At 47.4% G+C, this 20,879-nt stretch overlaps 3 protein-coding genes across 4 annotated transcripts; 1 reads left to right on the top strand and 2 right to left on the bottom strand.

The window, feature by feature from the left end:
* Nucleotides 1-3,109: 3,109 nt before the first annotated feature.
* LOC118791157 (oocyte zinc finger protein XlCOF6-like) lies at nt 3,110-5,977 on the bottom strand. The gene is made up of 2 exons (XM_036548436.1): nt 5,318-5,977; nt 3,110-4,840 (listed from the first exon to the last, which is right to left on the bottom strand). The coding sequence occupies exons 1-2, from the start codon at nt 5,975-5,977 to the stop codon at nt 3,110-3,112; spliced, it is 2,391 nt and encodes a 796-aa protein (XP_036404329.1).
* A 2,302-nt stretch (nt 5,978-8,279) lies between these two features.
* Nucleotides 8,280-12,593, top strand: LOC118790636 (zinc finger protein 16-like). Its single transcript, XM_036547621.1, has 3 exons — nt 8,280-9,673; nt 9,870-10,202; nt 11,500-12,593. The coding sequence occupies exons 1-3, from the start codon at nt 9,001-9,003 to the stop codon at nt 12,096-12,098; spliced, it is 1,605 nt and encodes a 534-aa protein (XP_036403514.1). The 5' UTR covers nt 8,280-9,000; the 3' UTR covers nt 12,099-12,593.
* A 582-nt stretch (nt 12,594-13,175) lies between these two features.
* LOC118790613 (ribonuclease pancreatic gamma-type-like) lies at nt 13,176-14,953 on the bottom strand. Of its 2 annotated transcripts, none has more exons than XM_036547583.1 (3): nt 14,822-14,953; nt 13,745-14,156; nt 13,176-13,659 (listed from the first exon to the last, which is right to left on the bottom strand). In XM_036547583.1, the coding sequence occupies exons 2-3, from the start codon at nt 14,138-14,140 to the stop codon at nt 13,294-13,296; spliced, it is 762 nt and encodes a 253-aa protein (XP_036403476.1). In that variant the 5' UTR covers nt 14,141-14,156; nt 14,822-14,953; the 3' UTR covers nt 13,176-13,293. The 2 variants fall into 2 exon arrangements, with proteins under 2 accessions (XP_036403476.1, XP_036403475.1); XM_036547582.1 differs by having other exon boundaries at nt 13,745-14,153.
* Nucleotides 14,954-20,879: the final 5,926 nt, after the last annotated feature.

The following is a 20,879-nucleotide window of genomic DNA, read 5'->3' as shown; positions in this document are numbered from 1 at the left end:
GAAATTTGATAGTTCGGTCTAATCTTATTCTTTGTGTGTTATTTAGAGATACGAGAAAAAAGATCCATTTTGTAATGGAAAAAAGTGCTTTGTGCAACTGTATTTACTCAAAATGCTGTAAAAATATGTGAAACAACTGAACACAAAGGCAAAATTATAGAATGTTTTGCAATGGAGGAAGTGGTTTTGTTTCAGTACAATATTGGGTAGAGCATTGTGACAGCATAATGTACATTTTCTGATTACAGAGATCACCTAATGTGTTAATACATTTAATATATCAACTACATTTAACACATTAACACATTTAATGTAGCTGCTGTGACAGATTTTGGCAGAGCAGAATAAGCCAGTTGGCCAAATGAAACAGGGGCTAATTTATATCAGCTACAAAGCTTACTATAACTAAATGAAAAAAAAAAAGCCATATTCCACCTGTCAAACTTAACCACAGTATAACCTCACAGAACACATGAAATCATCATAATCACTACAACAGTTCTTCTTCCACTTCCTGCATGAGACATCAGTCTTAAGTTTCTACTAGTCACTGTGGCTACACAAGCAGAACATTCATTTTCCAGTAGTAAAACCACACAGAAATTAAATGTATTGTAATATACTGAGATGTTGTTCAGCCCAAGAATATATTGCAAATACAATTAAAATATGTTAAGGGAAATCCCAAATACTATTATATACCAGGATAGGAATAATTTGCATATTTTAATTGTATTCTCAAAATATAATTATTTTGTATTTGTTGATTTCACTGGATTTTGGATTTGGATTCTGAATTGGCATGATAAAAATCACATTGACACTGAAGCAGTAATGAAGGGCACAGATTTTCTGTATTTGGGCAAGATAGTCAACATGGTTTGTGTGACATAGAAAATTCTGTTTCTGCCATTGCAAGGTTAAGTGTTCTGAAGTTAAGTTTTCTGATTTGCTCACACGTAGCAAACATGATTCTTGGGGGTGGGGGGTGGCCTTAAACAGAATATGCATAGCACAGGAACGCAGACAGCACCAGAACATCCTGTCACCAACTGAGACCTCCTAGATGGAAGACAGATGCAATGTGGGAGCTGAATATATGGTCATAATAGAATGTCTGTGATATGGGGGTGGAGGGGGGTTGGCAAGGTGATTGCTCTATGCATGTGACAGTGGAACCTGTAAGTGTGACTCATGTCACGTATGAGATGCTGTGCTGTGAACATAAACGCCACCACAACTCTGAAGTGACACTCAAGCGACAAAACAATGGCTCACATTGGATTACATTATGCGAGAACACCATTGTTATGTGGTAATGTCACAGGAGCAGGGTGCGTTTGCTTCTCATGATATAGCGGTAGTGCTGTGGAGGTGCAGTGAGGCAACTACCCCGCAGGACACTAACAGTGCAGTAACATGGCCTCATTTCTCCCACATTCAAATGATCTCCTCTGTGATCCTGAACCTCTTGCCCACATGCATACACTCACTTCACACGCCATGCAATACACTAACACAGCGTTTCCCAAACCTCTCCTGGAGGACCCCTTGTCCTGCATGTTTTAGATCTCTCCCTGCTCCAACACAGCTGATTCAAATGATCAACTCGTTATGAACTCCTGAAGCTGCTTAATAATAAATTGATCATTTAAATCAGCTGTGTTGCAGCAGGGAGAGATCTAAAATATGCAGGACAAGGGGTCCTCCAGGTGAGGTTTGGGAAACGCTGCACTAACAGACATAAACTGAGTCCAGCACAATGCAAGTCCTCTTTCTTGTCCACATCAAGAAAACATTGGCCTCACACTACATCTACAACATGGCCCATTTAATTTGAACCACCAATAATCAGTACCTATTTCTCAATGTTTACTCATGGATAGCCTTTTGCTACACATCAAAAAATATTACATATTTCATCAGAAAGATACAGGCTCAGTACGCAGTACAATTTCACCTTAACATGTTAAAAACAATCCAAATGAGACTGAAATTATGTGACAACTGTAGTTTTGTTTTGTTTTGTTTTTAAATAAAATGCTATAGTACCTCAGTGATGTCTTTGGCAAAAACAGTGTGAGAATTGCTGAAACTTTGTCACATGTCAGTTTTTGGCTTTTTAAATCACTGAGATTAAGTGATACAGCCTACATCACATGAAGATACACAAACACAGAGATGCCATCAGCTTCAAGCAGCAGCAGCAGCAGATCTTATAATTAGATACATTTACATATTTTAAGCATTTTAAAACATGTAAATTGCTCTTATCTGCCCTCTCTTCCCATGGTTTTGATGATAGCTTTACAGCCAGGTAAAACTGAAATGGCATTTTCAAAAATGTCAAGAGGCACCAGGCTCTCTGGTTTTATATAAGGAAAAAAGGGAACTGCACACATCCAGCAATTAATGCAATTTAACAAAAAGAAATTAGATAATAATGCTCTTGTATGGTGTTAAATGCTCCCAAGTGATGTACTACAAAATGACACATGGTTTTCATCAGGTTACCTGACCTTGGAAAGTGAAGGCAGAACACAAATAGTTATCTGACAATGACCACCAGATTAAAACATTTTTGGTGAATTACTCAGTAGCATTTTCAGGCTTGTTTTTAACCTTATTTTTCAAGCAACACCAGAAGACAACCAGGGTCATTGATATACTGTATTACCTGAGTTTCAACATACTAACATAGATCATAGATAAATACAGATAACCCTGTAAGAACACACTCAGAGCTTCACTCTGATATTAGACACACACTTGCTCTGTCACTTCTACGAACACTCAATTTCATCTAGTCAAAATAAAATAATTCTTTAAAATGTACAACAGTGACATACATTCATTAATATGTGAAAGCCCCCCCCCCACCCCCACAGTCAGTATGAGAGTGCCAATTCTTAAAAGAGCCAATATGCTCTTAAGCTAGGGACTTGAGTCTTTATTGCAGTGATGCAATTGTTTGGTGTGCCATCCAGAGTGAGAGCTGTATGACGGGAAAAGATGCATGTCACAAAAAGTCATGTATGAATATGATGAAATAAAAAAAAGCATTCCAAGCTACAAGGGCAAACAAATTTACAGCTAAGGTACAGGTATGTCAGAGTCCAGGAGTCTTCTGGTGTAATGCGGCATGTTTGCGCAATGCAGCTGCAGTTCTGAACGTCTTCTCACACTGCCCACACTGGTTGCCCTCCGTGAGCCTCAGGGTTTCTCTCTGAGCCTCTCCTGGTGCTCTCCTCCTCGACCTTCTGGGCTTTTGCGGCAGTTCTTTTGGCTCTGCCTTCCTTTTTCTGGTCTGCCCCGCCCTCCCTGGTGGTGCAACCTCCTCAGAACGTGTCCCTCTGCCCTTCCCCTTCGTCTTCTCCTTGGTGGGTCTCTTGTTCCCCCCCTTTTTGGTGGCCTCCCCGCCCTTCTCGGCAGGCCCCGCCCCAGCCTCCGGGTATTCGCTCTTCAGGTGGGCCCTCAGCCCCTGGAGGCGGGGGAACTGCTGGCCGCAGAGGGAGCAGGTGTGCCCGGGGGCGTCCCCCGTGTGCTGGCGTGCGTGGCTCCGCAGCGCGCTCCTGTGCCTGAACCTCCTATCGCAGGCCTCGCAGGCGTAGGGCTTCTCGCCGCTGTGGATGCGGCGGTGGCAGCGCAGGTTGCCGGCGTCGCGGAAAGCGCGGCCGCACTCGGGGCAGGGGTACGGCCGGTCGCCCGTGTGGATGAGGCGGTGCTTGCGCAGCAGGGCCGCCTCGCGGAAGCTGCGGCCGCACTCGCCGCAGGGGTACGGCCGCTCGCCCGTGTGCGTGCGCAGGTGGACGCCGCGGCCGTGGCGCGTGCGGAAGTGCTTGCCGCAGCGCTCGCAGCCAAAGGGCCGGGCGCCCTGGTGGATGAGGCGGTGCTTGCGGAGGTTGTCGGCACGGGTGAAGCCCTTGTCGCAGTTCGGGCACCTGTGGGGCCTCTCCTGGGCGGCACCACCATCGCTGGTCTCCGCGGCGTGAGTCCGAAGGTGCCCTTTCAGGGTGCTCTGCTGGACGAAGCGGCGGTCGCAATGCGGGCAGGCGTAGGGCTTCTGCCCGGTGTGGGTGAGCAGGTGCCCTTTGAGCGTGTTCAGCTGGGTGAAAGAGCGTGGGCAGTGCTGGCAGTGGTACGGCCGCTCCCCTGAGTGCACCCGCAGGTGGCCCTTGAGCGTGTCCGAGCGCGAGAAGCTCTTGCCACAGTGCTGGCAGGCGAAGGGCGTCTCCCCGGAGTGTGTGCGCAGGTGCAGCTTCAGGTGGCTGGACTGGCGGAAGCTCTTGCCGCACTCGCGGCAGGCGTGGGGCATGGAGCCGTCGTGGGTGCGCAGGTGCACCTTGAGCCCCCCCGAGAAGCGGAAGCCCTTGCCGCACTGGCCGCAAGAGAAGGGCATGCAGTCCGAGTGCACGCGCCGGTGCCGCTGCAGCTGGTCATGCAGGCGGAACGCCTTCCCGCAGTCGGCGCAGCGGTGCGGCCTGTGGTGGCTGTGCGCCACCTGGTGGCGGCGGAGCACGGCGGGGCTGCGGAAGCGTTTGCCACAGCCCGGGGCGGGGCACGTGTGGGTGGGCTCCTCGTCGGAGTGCACGAGGACGTGGCGGCGCAGGTGCTCGGCCTTGCTGTAGACCCGGCCGCACACCCCGCACACGTGGCGCCGCTCGTGAAGTTTGGCGTGCCTCTCCAGGGCGGCAGCGGTCTTGAGGGTCTTCTTGCACTTCTGGCACTGGTTGGGCTGCCTCGCGGCTGAGGCCTCCCCCTGTGTTTCCTGGTGTGTCTCTGTGTGGGCACGGAGCCCGTCCTCAGCGGTGACTGTCTCATTACACAGGAGGCAGCCATGCTGAACAGATGGTGGACAGGGATCTGTGCAGCTGGAAGCAGGACCCTCTGACTGACCAACCCCACAATGAGAACAACCACGGACTGCTGAGATCACAGGACAGGGTGTGGGGTGGCACTCAGTCGGCTGGGCTGTAGGCTCTTCCACTGTTCTCTCCTCCTGGATGCTGTTAGAGGATGAACTATCTTTGCCTGCAGATTCTGGATGGTCTGACCTACTCCTCAGAACATGAACAGCAAGACTGGTGGCTGTCTCTTTGCCACTAGCTTGTGCCACCTTTGCAGGTATCATTCCTTCCTCCTCTGTTCTCCGAGCTGTGCGTATCTCAGCTTCACCATCTTGGGCTGTCTGCTCTATGCAGTGATAGGGCTGCTGGTGTGAGGTCCTTTCAGTGGTGTCTGTGTTTCTTACTGACCCATTTTTGGATGGCTCTGACTGTTTCTGTGGTTCTTTCACCCCTAAAGGCTCTGCTCGAACCCGGTCTTCATCTAGCCCCACCTCTTGCTCCCCCCTTGAGGCTCTGTCAGTTGAGGGTGGCCCTCTGTCCTCAGATTGGATGGGAGCCTCCTCCGGCTCCTCCTTGAAACATCCCCCAGGTCTGGTACTCTCCTGTTTCACTCGGGAGATGTCCACATGTCCTCCTTCCTCCTTGACCTCTTGCTTGATGTGAATGGAGATTAACCTTCCTGTTTTATCGTGATGGGAATTGCCGGACCCCTCTGTCTCAATCCAGGTTGGTTCCTCCTTCACTTTGGCCCGCCTCCCCGCCAGGACAGCCTGCACTGCCCGCTGGTTTCCATGGTGAGGGTTGACGGCATTGCTCTTAATCTGAGCTGCGATGCTGGGCGGCAGCTCCACTTCGATGCTGACGGAGTCCAGCTCCAGTATTTCTATTTGACCATCCATCCACTCATCCGTTCCTCCTTCCACAAATCCATCCCTCTCTTGGGTCTCTTCCTCTGCATCTCTATCACCTTCGCCTCTGTCGTCAGCTGTGTGGTGGGGCCCGGGTGGTCTGGGATCTCGCTCTGGTCCACTTCCTCCCCCCGTGTCAGGAAAACGCAGTCTCTCACAGTCTGCCAGCACCGTTGAACAAGCAGCAACTTCCGGCTCTTCAGTGCGGGCACTGGGGTCCATCCCAGACTGCTGTCTGTCAAGGTGTTTCTCTCACTCCCTGTTTAAAACAAAAAGCACCTTAGGGTTATAGCTCACCTACAGCTTGAAGATGACATGGTCCTACAAGATGATATGGTCCTGCTATAAGCAAGCTGTAGAATTAACCTCAGCTCTGAACTACTTATCTATGTTTCCTCTGGCTTCATATGCATGTTTCAGTATTTTCCCCTTACAGGATCGGTGAGGCTCCTTTCATACTTAGATAAGCGCCTTTTTGCTGTCACCTCATTACAGTTGAAGGATGAACTGCATAATTGAACCATGTAAGATTTACAGATAAATACATACGCTACAGATGCAACACGAAAAGACATACTCTGTTGCTTGAGCTATGTCGCTAACAACTGTATATGCCATTTAGCAACTCGGTAACTATGTGAGCCAGAAGACTCCTTGCCCAAAATTGTCCATGTATATTCGGACATTCCATTAGGTAGCTAAATCTTTTGCTTTAGTCGCTAAACTTTATGGACTTGGAGCAAGCTGTTTTAACGTGGTTCTTAGTGTATCTTAATGTTAAACTCGTCAGATAAACCTTGTGCACCTTGAAAAAGACGCCAGCCAATCAAGTGAAAGTTCCACCATACCTGTTCAACACGCAGGTGAGTTTACTGCGTTATAATAAACTTTTTCCGTCAAATGTCACAGTGTTGTTTTTCTGAGAAAATATTTTGGTTTCGGCATTCCTTACAAACATAGAAAGAACAAGGTATCACAAACCGCTCGGGTCTACAAGCATTCTTCCGCGTAATGTTTCCTCTACTTCTGCTTTGGCTCGCTAATTTAGCTGAACTATGTTCCCATTCGTTAGGTCACGTCTGCGCACATCTGCACGCATCCACCGATGTTATGCAAACTGGACAGTTAAATTTATTTGTGTTACCCATTTATTTAGCTGATCGCCATAAGAGATGTATTTTAAATTTGAGTAGAAGCGACACAAATCCGATTTATATAAATATGCAACACTGTCGTTCAACGGACGGCTTATCTCTGTCTTTATTCCAATCGTTTGAGCCTATCCACATATAATACACATCAGTAACAAGAGCCGCATCCGCGCAGCATGGCCCTCCAAAACACCGGCTGTGTTCGAGGATACGATACTGTAGTTAAATCTTTAGGCTACGTGCCCCGGACAGCTCGCGCTTTCCACTGTCCACCAGATGAACCCAACAAGGCAAAAGATCAGTTTTTCACAGAACGCTGCGCAGCAGGACTCCTTCAAAGCACGCCCACAGTGTAAAGTTAGCTACAAAAGACATAAATATGCTTCCTGTTCCCGCAAGGAGAGGTGTTTCAAAATAAAGTACATTGACAGAAACGCTCAAACGACATTTTAAGTTGTATATTATACGGTTTATGAAAATATTTTTAATATATGTACATGTCCAGTAACATTCAAAAGTGTTTTAATTTGTAGCTGTGCGATGAGAAATGACGCAATGTGTGTGTGTGTGTGTGGGGGGGGGGGGATAAGAGCATCTAGTAAAAAAAAAAAAAAAAAAAAAAAAAAATATATATATATATATATATATATATATATATATAATATAAATATATAAAAAAGATATATAATGGTAATGTGGCAATGCCTTAGGATGGGAGGGACACAATTGTTACATGAGACACAAAGCTATGTGTGGTGTGAAGACTATTCTGGTTAATGTAGGAAGGGTGAGGTCTTGGTGACACGTGTGATCATTGGATTGAATGATCGAGTGGATAAAGGTCCCAGTGGATTTTATGTTACACGTCTTGCTCCTGATAGAGTGGTACACTTATTTATTTTTTAATGTCATGCTTATGGATTTGAAATGCAAGGTCCTTATGCAAAATCTTATTCTTCTCCCTAACCATCAATAAAATAACATTTCATATTTAGCATATTGATTTTAGGTTTACTTGTTGATAAATTTTTTGCCTGTCTTTTTGAGTCACACTCCAGCCTAGCAGTTTACAGGTAGCATTATACGCCTGTAAAATGCTCAAAAACCTACAGTAGAAAAATCGTTGGGTGAAAGCCAGGTATTAACGCTGGGGCATTAAGGGCCAATCTCAGTATAATAGGGTTACAAGGTACAACATGAGGTAGACAAGTCCAATAATTTGTGTTCATTTTTTTATTCAAGAAGTTTTGGGGTAATTGTCGGAGTTAGTATAGCCACACTCCGCTACAGTAGATGGCAGTATGCACCGTAAAGCTGCTTAAAACCGCCATGCATCAAAAGAAGAAGAACAACGACAACTGTTGGGTCAACTAGGAGATATCACAGAGTCTGGCCTTAATATAATGTTTTACATATATATGTATTTATACAGGAATGATACTCAGCGTTACTCCATTGCAATGTGTTAATTCGTAAAGGAAATCTATATTCCTCTCTTATCCTGAAGAGATCTGCGGGCCAAGATAGGGTTTTCCAGGAAACCGATCCAATCGGCCCAAATTAATGTAAACAGGAAAAGGGAAGTTGCCTATCCGAGCGTCTGAACAAAGATGTTAAGTAGTCAGACAACGTTAGATCAGAATATTTGAATTTACGAGAGTATTCTCTTCATTGGATTTACATCTTAGAGAATGTGTATGTTTTCGAATAACTGAAACGTTTTATGTTGCAACACTCAAAAATTACGTCTAGTTAACAACAGTAACGCTACATTTCTTCACTCCAGTCCCCAAGACTGTAAGTAACCAACAGTCTTAGCCGCAAGATAGGTAGTTTAGCGTTTGGTATTGTGTACCTTTTACCCAAGAGTAGCTAGGTAGCAAAGTGCTAACATTAATATTAAACATAACACTTCAGCTAATGAGGAGTTCTAAGGAACAAGTTTGGTGCTTCTTCCCTTGTTTTCAATTCACTAAATAATAGGGCGCATACTTATGGAATTTTTTTTATCCCAAAAAAACAGTAGCTAATGTTTTCAAGTTGTGAGGGGGTGAACGCTGGCTGTGCCTAAGGACGCGTGAGCCATGCCGCGACATGAAACCTCACAGTAAATTCAGAGTCGGTGACAGGAGAAGAGAGGACTACAGCTCGGCAATGTCGACGACGCACGCTCGCCCGTCCGCGAACGCGGCTCTGAGCGGCGAGGTGTCGCTGTCCTTCCAGGACGAGCTGGCGGCGACCATACACGGCGCGTTCGAAGTGGCGGTGGAGATCGCCGTGCTGGAGGTGACCAAGCTGGTGGGCCAGGCGCTGGGTGACGTGCGCGACCAGATGCACGAGACGCTGCGCGAGAACAAGTCCCTCAAGCAGCGCCTGCAAGCGGCGGAGCGCGAGCTCAGCGCCCGCGGCGCGCGCAAAGTTACCGCGGGGGACGAGCGTCGGGGCCGGCTCGTCGCCGCGGATAACCAGACCCCGGCGCCTGCAAGTCCGCGGGGCCACCCGACGCCGCGGCCCCAAGCGAACAGCAGGCTGAAAACGGGGAAGCGGAAAGCGCAGAGGGACGAGAAGCCCCAACCCGAACTGCAGATAGGTGCCACGTTGAATGTTGCGCTCGAGGAAAGTTACGAGTATTTGGTCGCGTCGGCGGAGATCAGCGCGCGCCACAACGGCTCGTTCAGTGAAATCCGCGAGGATGGCCGGGTGTGCTCCCAAGAGCTGAACCCGGACCTGGGGAGGGAGCCAGCCCCAAATCGGGAGTTAGTGACAGGTACAGTACTTTGTTTTGGCTTTATTATGTTGTTCTTCTCCAATTCAGAGATCAGTATGGGCATGAGGCCTTGATGAAATTCAAATACACATGGTAGAGTGGGAATGCATTGTAAAGGGGCCGTTATTCAGACTGCGTCTGCGTTACCCCTATAATAACACTGTTCATTACCCATCTCTCCTCATGTGCTGCACAGACATCAAGCGGAATTCTCCCAGTGTGTACACCGAAAATCTGGTGAATTTCGGTCAAGCAGCAGACTCAGCAGTGAAGAACACGTCGTCGCCACGCATTGGTTCCAGCAGCTCTGAAGTGGAGGAGGTGAAGGTGAAGCAAGAGAAGGCTGAGCCGGACCATGGTTCTGGCTCTGGCCACACCTCCAGTGTTGATGCTATGGAAGAGGACAGCTTCAACCCAGACAACCTCTCTCTGGCTCAGTCCAAACTGCTGGAAGACTGGCGACCTGATCCCCTGCCCCTTGAGGCCTGCAACAGTGACTCTCTTGTCCCCTGCAGCAGTCTCTCATTGTGTAAGTGCCACTGGAGAGCTCAGGGTGGCTGTCTGATGGACTCTAACGTTCACACTATTGTCCCCCATATAACTGCAGTCATTTAATATATGTATATAGCAAAGGGCGAGAGCAGTCACCCCACCCGGCCTTGAACCCAGGTCTACGGGGTACCAATGCGACTTTGACCGCGATGCCAAAGAGCCAGACTTGTTGGTATGGCAGTCAGAGCGCATACTCAACCATAGTGACGGGACTCCATCACACTGCCCCCCCCTTCGAGAAGTGCACCCATGTGCTTCTCACCAAGGCGTCCCTTGCGCATCCCCCACCGTACTTTTCCCATCCCAGGGTGCCCCACTCGCTGGTGCTTCACCCATCTCTGGGGTCCATCACACACCGGGGTCAACTGAACCTGGGGGTCCCTCGTATGGCTCACACACTGGGCACACTTCTGATGGCCTCATGGCAAGCCATCCCACACTGACACCAATTGTAGCAAAGGGCGAGAGCAGTCACCCCGCCCGGCCTCGAACCCGGGTCTACGGAGTACCAAACATGCGACTTTAACTGCGACGCCCTTTAGCGTTGTGGACAAAGTCGCATGTTTGGTACCCTGTAGACCCGGGTTTGAGGCCGGGTGGGGTGACTGCTCTTGCCCTTCTCTACAATGTAGATGATCACATTTTAGCTACATAGTATCTTTTTGGGATAACATGTGTCGTGTGTCTGGATGGAAGTGCTGTATGCATACAGTGCTGTTTTATGCATGCCCCTGTCTGTTGTATCCTCGGCTGTAATTGTTCAGAACCAGAGGTGTTGCTAGACATAAAGCTCTACTGGGGCACAGGCCCCCCATTACTCACATCATTTTTATTCTTGTTTCGTGCGCCGATACACGGATTGTGTGTATGGACCCGGACCGCAAGGTGCGCGCCTCAGTTTGTATTTTGGATTAGGAAAAAATCCATTCTTTTCCATTATTATCAATCTAAATTAATCCACTGCCAAATATAGGAGCTTGTTAACATTCGAACGTGAGATTTTACTGGGGCACAGCAAATCAATACTGGGGCATGTGCCCCAGTAAAAGGGGTCTAGCAGCGCTCATATTCAGAACTGCCTAAATCCAATATAGAAACATCTGATCTAGTAGGCGCTTGTAGAAGGAGAATTTGAAGAGTTGTTTGGTAGGATGTAGGAGATGCCTGGACTTTGTTTCCAGTTTTCCATGTTTTGATAGCTTTTGTTATAGTAATGCAAATGAACTTTGACCCTGACTAATAATATTTTTGTGTGCTTTCCTGCGTGTTTGCAGCCCAGCCCCCTGTCTTCAGCTCAGACACTCCAGATGCAGACACCCTCACTCCAGCAACCGGCGGCCCCCCGGTCTTCCCCTCTCCTTTCTCGAACCCTTTCCAGCCCGGGGAGACGATGGGGATCCCACCCTCCCAGCACCCCTTTGCGGGTCAGATGGGCGGCCCAAGCCCCGCCTCTGCAGCGGCAGCGCCTCCCAGAATGCACGTGTGCAAGGTCTGCGGCGAGGCGTTCCACGCGCCGGGGGAGCTCCGGCGGCACCACAGCCAGCGGCACAGCGCCAAGCCCGGCCGGAGCCCCAAGCGGCAAGCGTTCCCGCCGGGGCGGAGCCCCTACCACTGCTCCCAGTGCGGCCGCGACTTCAACCGCATGGAGAACCTGAAGACCCACCTGCGCATCCACACGGGCGAGCGGCCCTATGCCTGCTCCGTGTGCGGCGTGCGCTTCCGCCACTCGGGGGCGCTGACGCGCCATTTCCGCATCCACACGGGCGAGAAGCCCTACGTCTGCAGCCAGTGCGGTAAGACCTTCCGCAACTGCGGCGGGCTCCGCTTCCACCAGCGCTCCCACACTCGGGAGGGCCAGGGCCTGGGGCACTGAGGCAGGCTGGTGGCTTGGTACGAGAAGGAAAAGCGACTTCGCTCGTGGAAACCAAACAGACCCAGGGGGCGGGACCAAGGGCGGACAGAGCTTAGCTCAGAGGCAGGCCACCCAGGTCGCCAGAGTCAGCTCTTTCAAACCACCCTGGATGAATTCCTCCAGACTGGCTCATTGACTTGTAACAGTTGAAAGTCAACAGGCATTTTATCATTTTTTAAACACCCTTGATTGCTTAGTTGCATAGTGTTGCATGCTGAGTAATTGTGGGTATGACCATGAAGGTTATGTCGTAAGGAGAGGACTCTTAAGCGCAAAGAGCCAAGAGGATGCTACAGCATCACTGTGGAGAAGCATATTATTCACAGAATCTGGCCTGATGATGAATTGACCTCTTTAGAATTGTGTGGTTTTACTTTCTGATAGTTGCAAATCCTCCTCAAAGACTGTTTCTTTCTTTTGAGTTTTGAGCAGTAAAATGTATTAAACTTGAGAAACAACCCCACACATTTTTTCATGGCTTTGTTTGTTATGCAAAGACTCCCAGAACTCCCAGATTATGCAGAATCACACATACCTTCCCTTTTCTGGAATCCATTTGCCTTTTGTGTTGAGTATTTTTCTTTTGGTTTCTTTTGCTTCCTAGGAACATGTATTTCATCTGGTATGTGCCTGTCTATTTATTTGTTTATATATATTGCAAAGCAGCAGTGAGAATTGACAATGGAAAACAGATACTCATTGACACATGAATATACACACAGACATGTATGCACTAAAGGAGAGGGAACTGAAATCGGAGTAGCTGATTGGTTGTTGTCCTGTAAGTCACAGAACATGTTTTGCGTTCTTTTATGTGTTCTTGTTTCCAGACCCCTCTGACTCATGTGGTGAGGGCGCTGTTGTGGTCTGCTGGCGCTTGTTCCGATCACAGTGTCTTGCATAGGAGTCAGGGGCAGACGCTGTGGCTTTCTACCTCGTCTCTCGCTCTTTGTATATTTCTCAGATGTGGCCACCACAGAAAGATGCACAAAAAACAGATTACCGCATCGTTTTTTAGTCATGCTTTATTGAAGGGAATTAAATTTGCAAATGCATCTGTCATAGAAAGGCAACCAACAACCCACATTTTCACCAATGCTGTGTTTGAACTAGCTTGTTTTGTTTTAGTTGCTTGAAAGTCGCAGCTACAAAACCGTTAATTCTCATCGCCTTGGCCGTCGAGGTGAACAGGCTCGTTGTTCCTGCAGGCGATGGTGATGAAGTCGTTTGAGTTGCTGGCTCTGTAGCGGCAGGGTGGCCGATCACGTCCCCCCTGTAGGGTGCACTTGGTCAGAGCGAATTTCTCCATGCTCTTGTGGTTATTGGTCTTTTTGATGGGCTTCGTATCGCACACATTTTTGACCTTTTGTTTTGTGGCGTGAATGAACGTGTTGACCTTCTTGCACATCTTGGTCACGTTAGTTATCCTGCTGCTCATCATTTTATTGCAGTACTTGTCATTGCCTCTGGGCTGCTTTTGATCCAAATGTTGGCGGAGGAATTTCTGGTAAGCAGATTCATTCTGTAGGTGAGGAGAGAAGGAAATGAAAGAGGAGCTTTGCATTTTGACACACAGAGAAAACGATGTAACCGGTTATACTTCTCACCCGGCGAGGCTGTCCCTCCTCCTCTTCACAGCTGCAGTGGAGAGCAAGGGGCCATTTCAGTCCCTTAAGGGGCACATGTGTTCCACTGGGGAAGGACTGGTGACCCCCCTGTTCCCCCCACAGGGTCACCACACAGCCCTGAGCCACGGTGAGGGAGCCCTGGGCTCCAGCAGACCGCCACAACCACCCACTGCTGCCCTCAGATACACCCCCAGGAGGCAGCACTCCCAGGTCTGGGTGGAGGTCGGGTGTGGAGGCCTGCAGGAGCACACAGGGCCGTGGAGCAGAGGGAGGCCCTGTGAACTCGCTTCCCACGGGAGGGCTGCTGCAGTGGGCCAGGAACAGGCAGGAAAGTCCCAGGGCTGCCCTCATCACCATCATCCTAATCATCGTCATCCAGGCCACTAATCTGCTAGCAAGCATTCAGAGTAATGTCAGTAATGTTTGAATGTTGCTTTCCAAACTCATATTTTTGTCTTTTAAAATGATTAATTCAGCTGTATATGCACATAAGGTGAAAATCTGCTAATATTTGCATTTGAACAATGCATTAGTCTATGGAAAAAAGTGTATACAAGCAACTTTTTTCAGCAGGTAGTTGTCAATCTCAGAAGAAAAAAACACTAACTGGTACTGGAAACAAAAGTACCTGTAGTATCTGAACAAAGGAGTAAGGAGCTGTGCAGTGCTTTGGAAAAAGGTATAATGTATTTAAAAATATATAAAATATACAATTTGGACTAAAGGGAGATGGACCTTGATTAAACATTTTCAAATACTGCTTTTTCATTTTTGTACTCCCAAAATTTGTGCCTTGGTATCTTCTTGTTGATGATTTAGACTTTTTACTATTTTTGACTTGACAGTTGAGCCATAGTCAAATTTTTATCAGTAGTATGTGTTTCTGACAAAGACTTTACCATTGCTAACTCATAAACATGCATGGATTTAAATCTACAGAGGGAGAACACTGTCTCCATAAAACAGTGAAACAATATTAATGCTAATAGTTGCGCTTGAATGCATGAGTACAAGAACATCTCAATAAAAAAAAGAACATAAAGTGACCCCACATACCCCTCTTCAAAGTTCCTCCACGTAGCTGGATCCTGTTCAAGCAGTCAGGTCTTGGCTGGAGATTTGAGGCACGTTGCATACAAAACACTTAGAAGCACTGAATGATGCTCACCAGCTTTGCTCTAACCTGGTTTAAGTACAGACCCCCCTCACACACGCAGGAACATCACACCAACCTATATGTATGTCGTGCTTCAGGACCACGTCACTGGGGTCTGAGGCTTCTGCGAAAGACCACATTTCCAACCTCCAGCTCCTGCACCAGCACAACATGTTTTAACCGTGATCCTTTAGCTATAACCTGGACTACACACTTTCCATTTCCTTTTTCACTTTGGATTGTAAAGCAGTTTTTAAACCTGTTGACTCATTATATGGCTTTGTTAGTCAAAGTCCGGAACACCAAAAAGTGTTTCGTTACGACAAGAAGCAGATTCGATATTCGTAGCAAAAGACAGGAAGTTTATTAGCACAGCCGGCCGTGGGAACATCAGCATTGAGCAGAAGTTCAACAGGTATAGAATTCAGTTAATTTTTATACAGTTAATAGCAGTCACATTTGCATATGAGCTATGATAACCAGCAGGGGTGCTGTTTTTGATTGGTCTTGCGGAGCTGTGCATAGCTAAACAGCTCCCTCTCTAATTGGGTATTTCCTGAGCCCTGTAACCTAATTGGCTCCATAGGGTTCACAAGAGGCGCCATTTGGCTCCGGTCGGATGTAGCCACATCGCTTTGTAGTCAAATACACATCGCTTGTCTCCAGCGTTTGTATTCGAATACACATCGCGTGTCTCCGGAACAAACGCCATGCCATTCCACAAAACTGTCTCCTAACAGTCCCTCCTGTTTGACCCAACATACAGCGAATGATGAGGTCAACCTTACGATTAACCTTTAACAGAGTTACACATGTAGAGGCAGTATAAGTTGACCAGTGGTTGTGTGTAGGAAAATAGCTTTGCATAGATCCCAGGCCTGAGACCCCCTCAGAGCAAGCTTATAAGCGACAGTGGCAAGGAAAAACTTCCTGGCTAATAGGAAGAAACCTTGAGCAGAACCTGGCTCAGAGAGGAAGCCCATCTGCTTCTGGCTGGCACTGGGCAGACTATGACTGGAATAGTCCAATGTAAAACTGTGACCGACTGTGCATAGGAAGGGGTTCCATTACATGAGAGGGGAAAAAACAAAACAAAAAACAGTGATACAAAGAAAAAATAGAGGAAAAGGAAGCCTTCTAAATATGTTGACAATAATCATATACACAGCCTAATACTGAGTATAGGCATCTCTACTTATAGTGTAAAATAAAAGAAGACGTTGGTGTGGTAGATGGTTCCACACTTGGGTGCCAGACTGCGTCGGTGGCGGAGATCTTCTGAAGCAGATGTCAAGTGTGTTCAGAGCAGGTGTTGGATGTCAGCAGCACCAGCAGCAGCAGCCAGGTGTCAGATGTCCTCCAGCACAGGTGTCTTCAGGCGATGGACACGGCTTGGCCCAAAAGTGGTGGACTGGACTGGAATACCTGCGACTTGAAGGGCAGACTCAGAGGTTAAAAGCACTTGGTATGATCCTTGCCATCGGGGTTGGAAGGACTTCGGATGATGGGCTTTTATCATAACCCATTGTCCAGACTCATACTCCTGCTCATGTTGTTCACCCTCCTGTTGTTTGTCCTTCAGATCCTGTAATGATACAGCATGAGTGGTTGCATTTTCAATCCAAGTCCATTTTTCTTCACTGGTACAGTCATTCTGTAATTTGGCAATGTCCAATTCAGTCGGGCCCGACACTTTAGTAGTCATTATTTGGTAGATGGGTAGTGATTTACAACCTTGATGTATATTTTTTTTTTTTTGAGATTTTGAACCATCCATCCCCCCCTTTTTTATCGGGGTGCCTGATGAAGACAGGAAACCCCGAGAAGATCAGTTAGGCATGAAATCACGAACAGCATCGCTCACCATCACCCTCAACAGGTAGGAGATTGGCCAGACTCACAGCAGGGGAGTGAATGAGTGTGATATGTGGGACCAGTAAGATGGCTTCCCATCGAGTACACACCAGCAGAGAGTGGTACCACCGAGACCAGCAGAGCAGAGACTGCCACTGCCACAGCAGCAGCAGCCCGCACCCCCCACAAGCAGGGAGAAAGACCAGAGACCACAGGGCCCAGCCGAGAACAATATGCAACAGGGTGTTGCAAACCTCCATGGGGCCAGGCAAGAACGGCTGCAGCATGGCCCTGTCCTGTCCAACAACTGACCACAGAATGAACGGCAGGTCAGAGCAAGTCATTCTCAAAGCAGGGGCCACCTCTAGAGCAGCAAATGCAACACCACATCCAGATGACCAGTCAACTTCCCCCAGGGGGCAACACGGGCCCCCCAAGAGTGCGCCGACTGGTGCAGCAGCAACAGAAAAGTTAGGAATATGGCTCCTGCAGAAATTGAAAAGACCCAGAATATCAGAACCCCCCGGGATACCATGCACAGCACGGGGCACGGAGTAGTGGCAACAGCAGCTCCCTCGCCAACAGGGAGCTGCCTCGACTTCTTCAGAACAGCAAAGCCCAAAGCCCGAGTACCGAACAGTCTCCCGAGCAATTTGAGCTTTCTCCTTCCAATTGCTTGCAGAGCCTGAAAATGAGAGTCAGAGTCAGAAGAAGCCAGCAGAATGGACCATGAGACTGATGCTAGAATTTCACAATGGAAGAGTGTAGGACTTTGTGAAAACCCTGGGGCACACGTGTCCAGGTATATTGTGTACATTGGTGTGTGAAGGCAAACCATGCTCTTGAGGTCTCAGCAACGAGCAAAGTCCAGAAACCATTTGCAATATCTACAATTCAGCTAGCACGGGTAGAGATTTATATGCACAAACTGAGTTACCCCCAATGCCAACACGATCAATGAAAGGTTTAGTACACGGAAGTGGCAGATCAGTAGTAGAAACTGAAGCACCAGTATCAATTAGCATATCACATGGCCGGTTTCCTAACCACGCACTAAGATACGGTCTACTGGAAGGGGGGGTGCTTATACTACTGACTGCAGAGGAAGCCGCAAATTCCTATTGTTTTAAATTATCCAGCATAGTTGTTCTCTATTCAGGTGCGAACTACTATCGTTTGAAGATTACACGCAAGCGCGGCGCTCTGATCATAGCTTTTACATTTTCTTCTAAATCACTTTTGCGCAATTCCGATAATTTACCCTGTGTTTGTACGCGGTCATGCATTTTATCACACTTCTCGATTAGCTTTCTATGCTGTTACCAAAATAACAGTACCACTTGCATTTTTATCCTTCTTCTGATTCGCCCACCATTCTAACGATGTCTAAGTGGATCCGTATTGGATCCCAACCATGTCTCAACATTTCACTTTCCTTCTTCACATACTTTTCCAACAAATACGTAGTAATGCTGCCTGCGTAACCACGAGGGGCTTTAGATGTTTCTTTAGTTGCGGGCATTTTACCGCAGTTTATATAGTTTTTATTATTATTAATTAAATATAGGCCTGCGTTAATTGTTATCTATAAACGTACGTTATTGGCCAAGGCACAACATCCAAACAACATAGAAACAACGCAAATCACAATGACGTGATCCCACTCCTAAGTAACAATTGTTACCTAGCTTCCCAGCGATCCGTAAGCACAGCGGCAACTGCCTAAACGCGATCAACGACCCGTAAGCACAGCGGCAACTGCCTAAACGCGATCACTGAGGCGGCCGCCGGTCCAAACACAAAAAGACAAACGAACATAAACCTCACGATAATCCCTACCAGAATATACGCGAGCTTCCCAGGCAAGCCCCCTGGGGTACCGGTGCCGTCGACCACGTCGGACAACAAGCGCGCTTTTCTAGGTACCACCTAGCTTCCCAGGAGACGGCTGCTCTCCTGAGGCCCCACCGGGGAAACACAAAACACAAATCCCGGAACCCGGGCTCCCAGGAGACGGCGATCTCTCCTGGGGCTCCCGATGGGGTCCAAAAGACGACAGACAACTTATAATCACGATAGACGAAACTAACACTTAACCTGACAATACGAATGGACAGACACTACAACAGACGAACTTCAAACAAACGACATGATCAATACTTTGAACAAACACATTTAAACTAATTCCACGATAGACAAATTAAATGAAAGACACAGTCTTTAACTACGAACACGGAATCCCCTCATCGCAATATAACATGAGAGGTTCGTACCTCTAGGTGGAGCGCTCTGATCCCCGCGGGTCTGTCCTGCGATACACTCTAACTATGGAGGTGGTAAAAGTAAACGTACTCACCTCGTGTATCACGACGAGAGACCCGCTGAAGTCCGAGTCGGCCTCCACCCTGCTCGCAGCGCCAAATTGTTAGTCAAAGTCCGGAACACCAAAAAGTGTTTCGTTACGACAAGAAGCAGATTCGATATTCGTAGCAAAAGACAGGAAGTTTATTAGCACAGCCGGCCGTGGGAACATCAGCATTGAGCAGAAGTTCAACAGGTATAGAATTCAGTTAATTTTTATACAGTTAATAGCAGTCACATTTGCATATGAGCTATGATAACCAGCAGGGGTGCTGTTTTTGATTGGTCTTGCGGAGCTGTGCATAGCTAAACAGCTCCCTCTCTAATTGGGTATTTCCTGAGCCCTGTAACCTAATTGGCTCCATAGGGTTCACAAGAGGCGCCATTTGGCTCCGGTCGGATGTAGCCACATCGCTTTGTAGTCAAATACACATCGCTTGTCTCCAGCGTTTGTATTCGAATACACATCGCGTGTCTCCGGAACAAACGCCATGCCATTCCACAAAACTGTCTCCTAACAGCTTTTTGCTTGTGTTGTACTCTGCCTCACTTGTAAGTCGCTTTGGATACAAGCGTCTGCCACATGACTAAATGTAAATGTAAATGCTCACCAGATGCTTCTGAGAAGAGCTCAACACCGTAACCTAAGTGTGATATTGTGCCAAGCCAAACTGACAGAAGCCAGTGCATGGTACTCACTGAGCTGTATGTTGTGGAGGCCATAGGATGCAGCAAGTGAAGCAGTTTGTGAGCATTGTGAGGAATGACACTGACCTGCAGAAACTAGCCTCAATTCCCAGTCTCAGTTTCTATGTGACGGAAAACTGGACAGAGAACGGCACACATGTATTTGTACAGGCTCAGTCTTACTCATAGGACACCAAGTGGTACAAGCTGCATTTGACTGAAGGAACTGAATACAGTGGTTTGTGTTAGGATAAGACCTCTGCTTGGAAGGAAGATAATTATCATCACATCAGTATTTGTTTTGCTCATGAAGTGTTGTTTAGATAGAAGTTAATTATCTGAAGGCATTCTAAATCAGAAAACAGAAAGCAGTTTCATATGTGAAGCAATGTATATCCTTTTACCCACCACTAATCAATCTCTTCTTCTCTTGCTCGCTCTCTCTTTCTAAGACCCTAAGCTGTGGTCAGAATAGGAGGTTAGTCACTGGTAATACTGGTGCCAGGCCGAGCTCAGCTCCTGCAGCCTGGGCCTGGGTTTGCGGGGTATGCACAGGAATGAGCTGTGCTCCCTGGACAGAGAGGAGTTCCTGGCCCTGACCTCTGACTGCACCGCTGGAGAAATTGTATGGGAGCACCTGGAGACTATGCGCAGTGGTGAGAGGGGAAAACATATCACATATTATACAGTAACAGAAACAGAATTTTTTTTCTGTTTGACCTGAACAGTCCTGTACACTTACTGAAGTTCATAACCAGTTGCAACTAAATTAGAGGGTTAACACTATATATATAGATAGATAGATAGATAGATAGATAGATGAATCACACATATACCATATATATAGTATACATGTATATAGCATATGGTATTTTTTATCTGAAAAAATTCATTGAGTAAGTTGTTTAAATAAAAAGATACAACATTATATCAGATATATAATCTGGCCAACTATTTCTTTACTCCACATCCTTTTTTTAACCCTGCTTTATTGAAAGGAATGAAACTTGCATGGTGATTTTCTTCACCAGATTGGTAGCTTTATACAGGCAGTAT

Source organism: Megalops cyprinoides, chromosome 16 (genome assembly GCF_013368585.1).
Source record: "Megalops cyprinoides isolate fMegCyp1 chromosome 16, fMegCyp1.pri, whole genome shotgun sequence".
NCBI classification, from domain to species: Eukaryota; Metazoa; Chordata; class Actinopteri; order Elopiformes; family Megalopidae; genus Megalops; species Megalops cyprinoides.
This window is presented reverse-complemented; position numbering and strand designations above follow the sequence as displayed.

What these genes read in the sequence shown, in the direction of transcription:
- LOC118790636 (XM_036547621.1), top strand. Translation starts at nt 9,001, where the DNA reads ATGAAACCTCACAGTAAATTCAGAGTCGGTGACAGGAGAAGAGAGGAC. An exon ending in AAATCGGGAGTTAGTGACAG is followed by an intron (nt 9,674 to 9,869) that starts GTACAGTACTTT and finishes TGTGCTGCACAG; the next exon opens with ACATCAAGCGGAATTCTCCC. An exon ending in CTGCAGCAGTCTCTCATTGT is followed by an intron (nt 10,203 to 11,499) that starts GTAAGTGCCACT and finishes GCGTGTTTGCAG; the next exon opens with CCCAGCCCCCTGTCTTCAGC.
- LOC118791157 (XM_036548436.1), bottom strand. Translation starts at nt 5,977, where the DNA reads ATGGACCCCAGTGCCCGCACTGAAGAGCCGGAAGTTGCTGCTTGTTCA. An exon ending in TGGGGCTAGATGAAGACCGG is followed by an intron (nt 4,841 to 5,317) that starts GTTCGAGCAGAG and finishes CCATCTGTTCAG; the next exon opens with CATGGCTGCCTCCTGTGTAA.
- LOC118790613 (XM_036547583.1), bottom strand. Translation starts at nt 14,140, where the DNA reads ATGACGATGATTAGGATGATGGTGATGAGGGCAGCCCTGGGACTTTCC. An exon ending in AGGAGGGACAGCCTCGCCGG is followed by an intron (nt 13,660 to 13,744) that starts GTGAGAAGTATA and finishes CCTCACCTACAG; the next exon opens with AATGAATCTGCTTACCAGAA.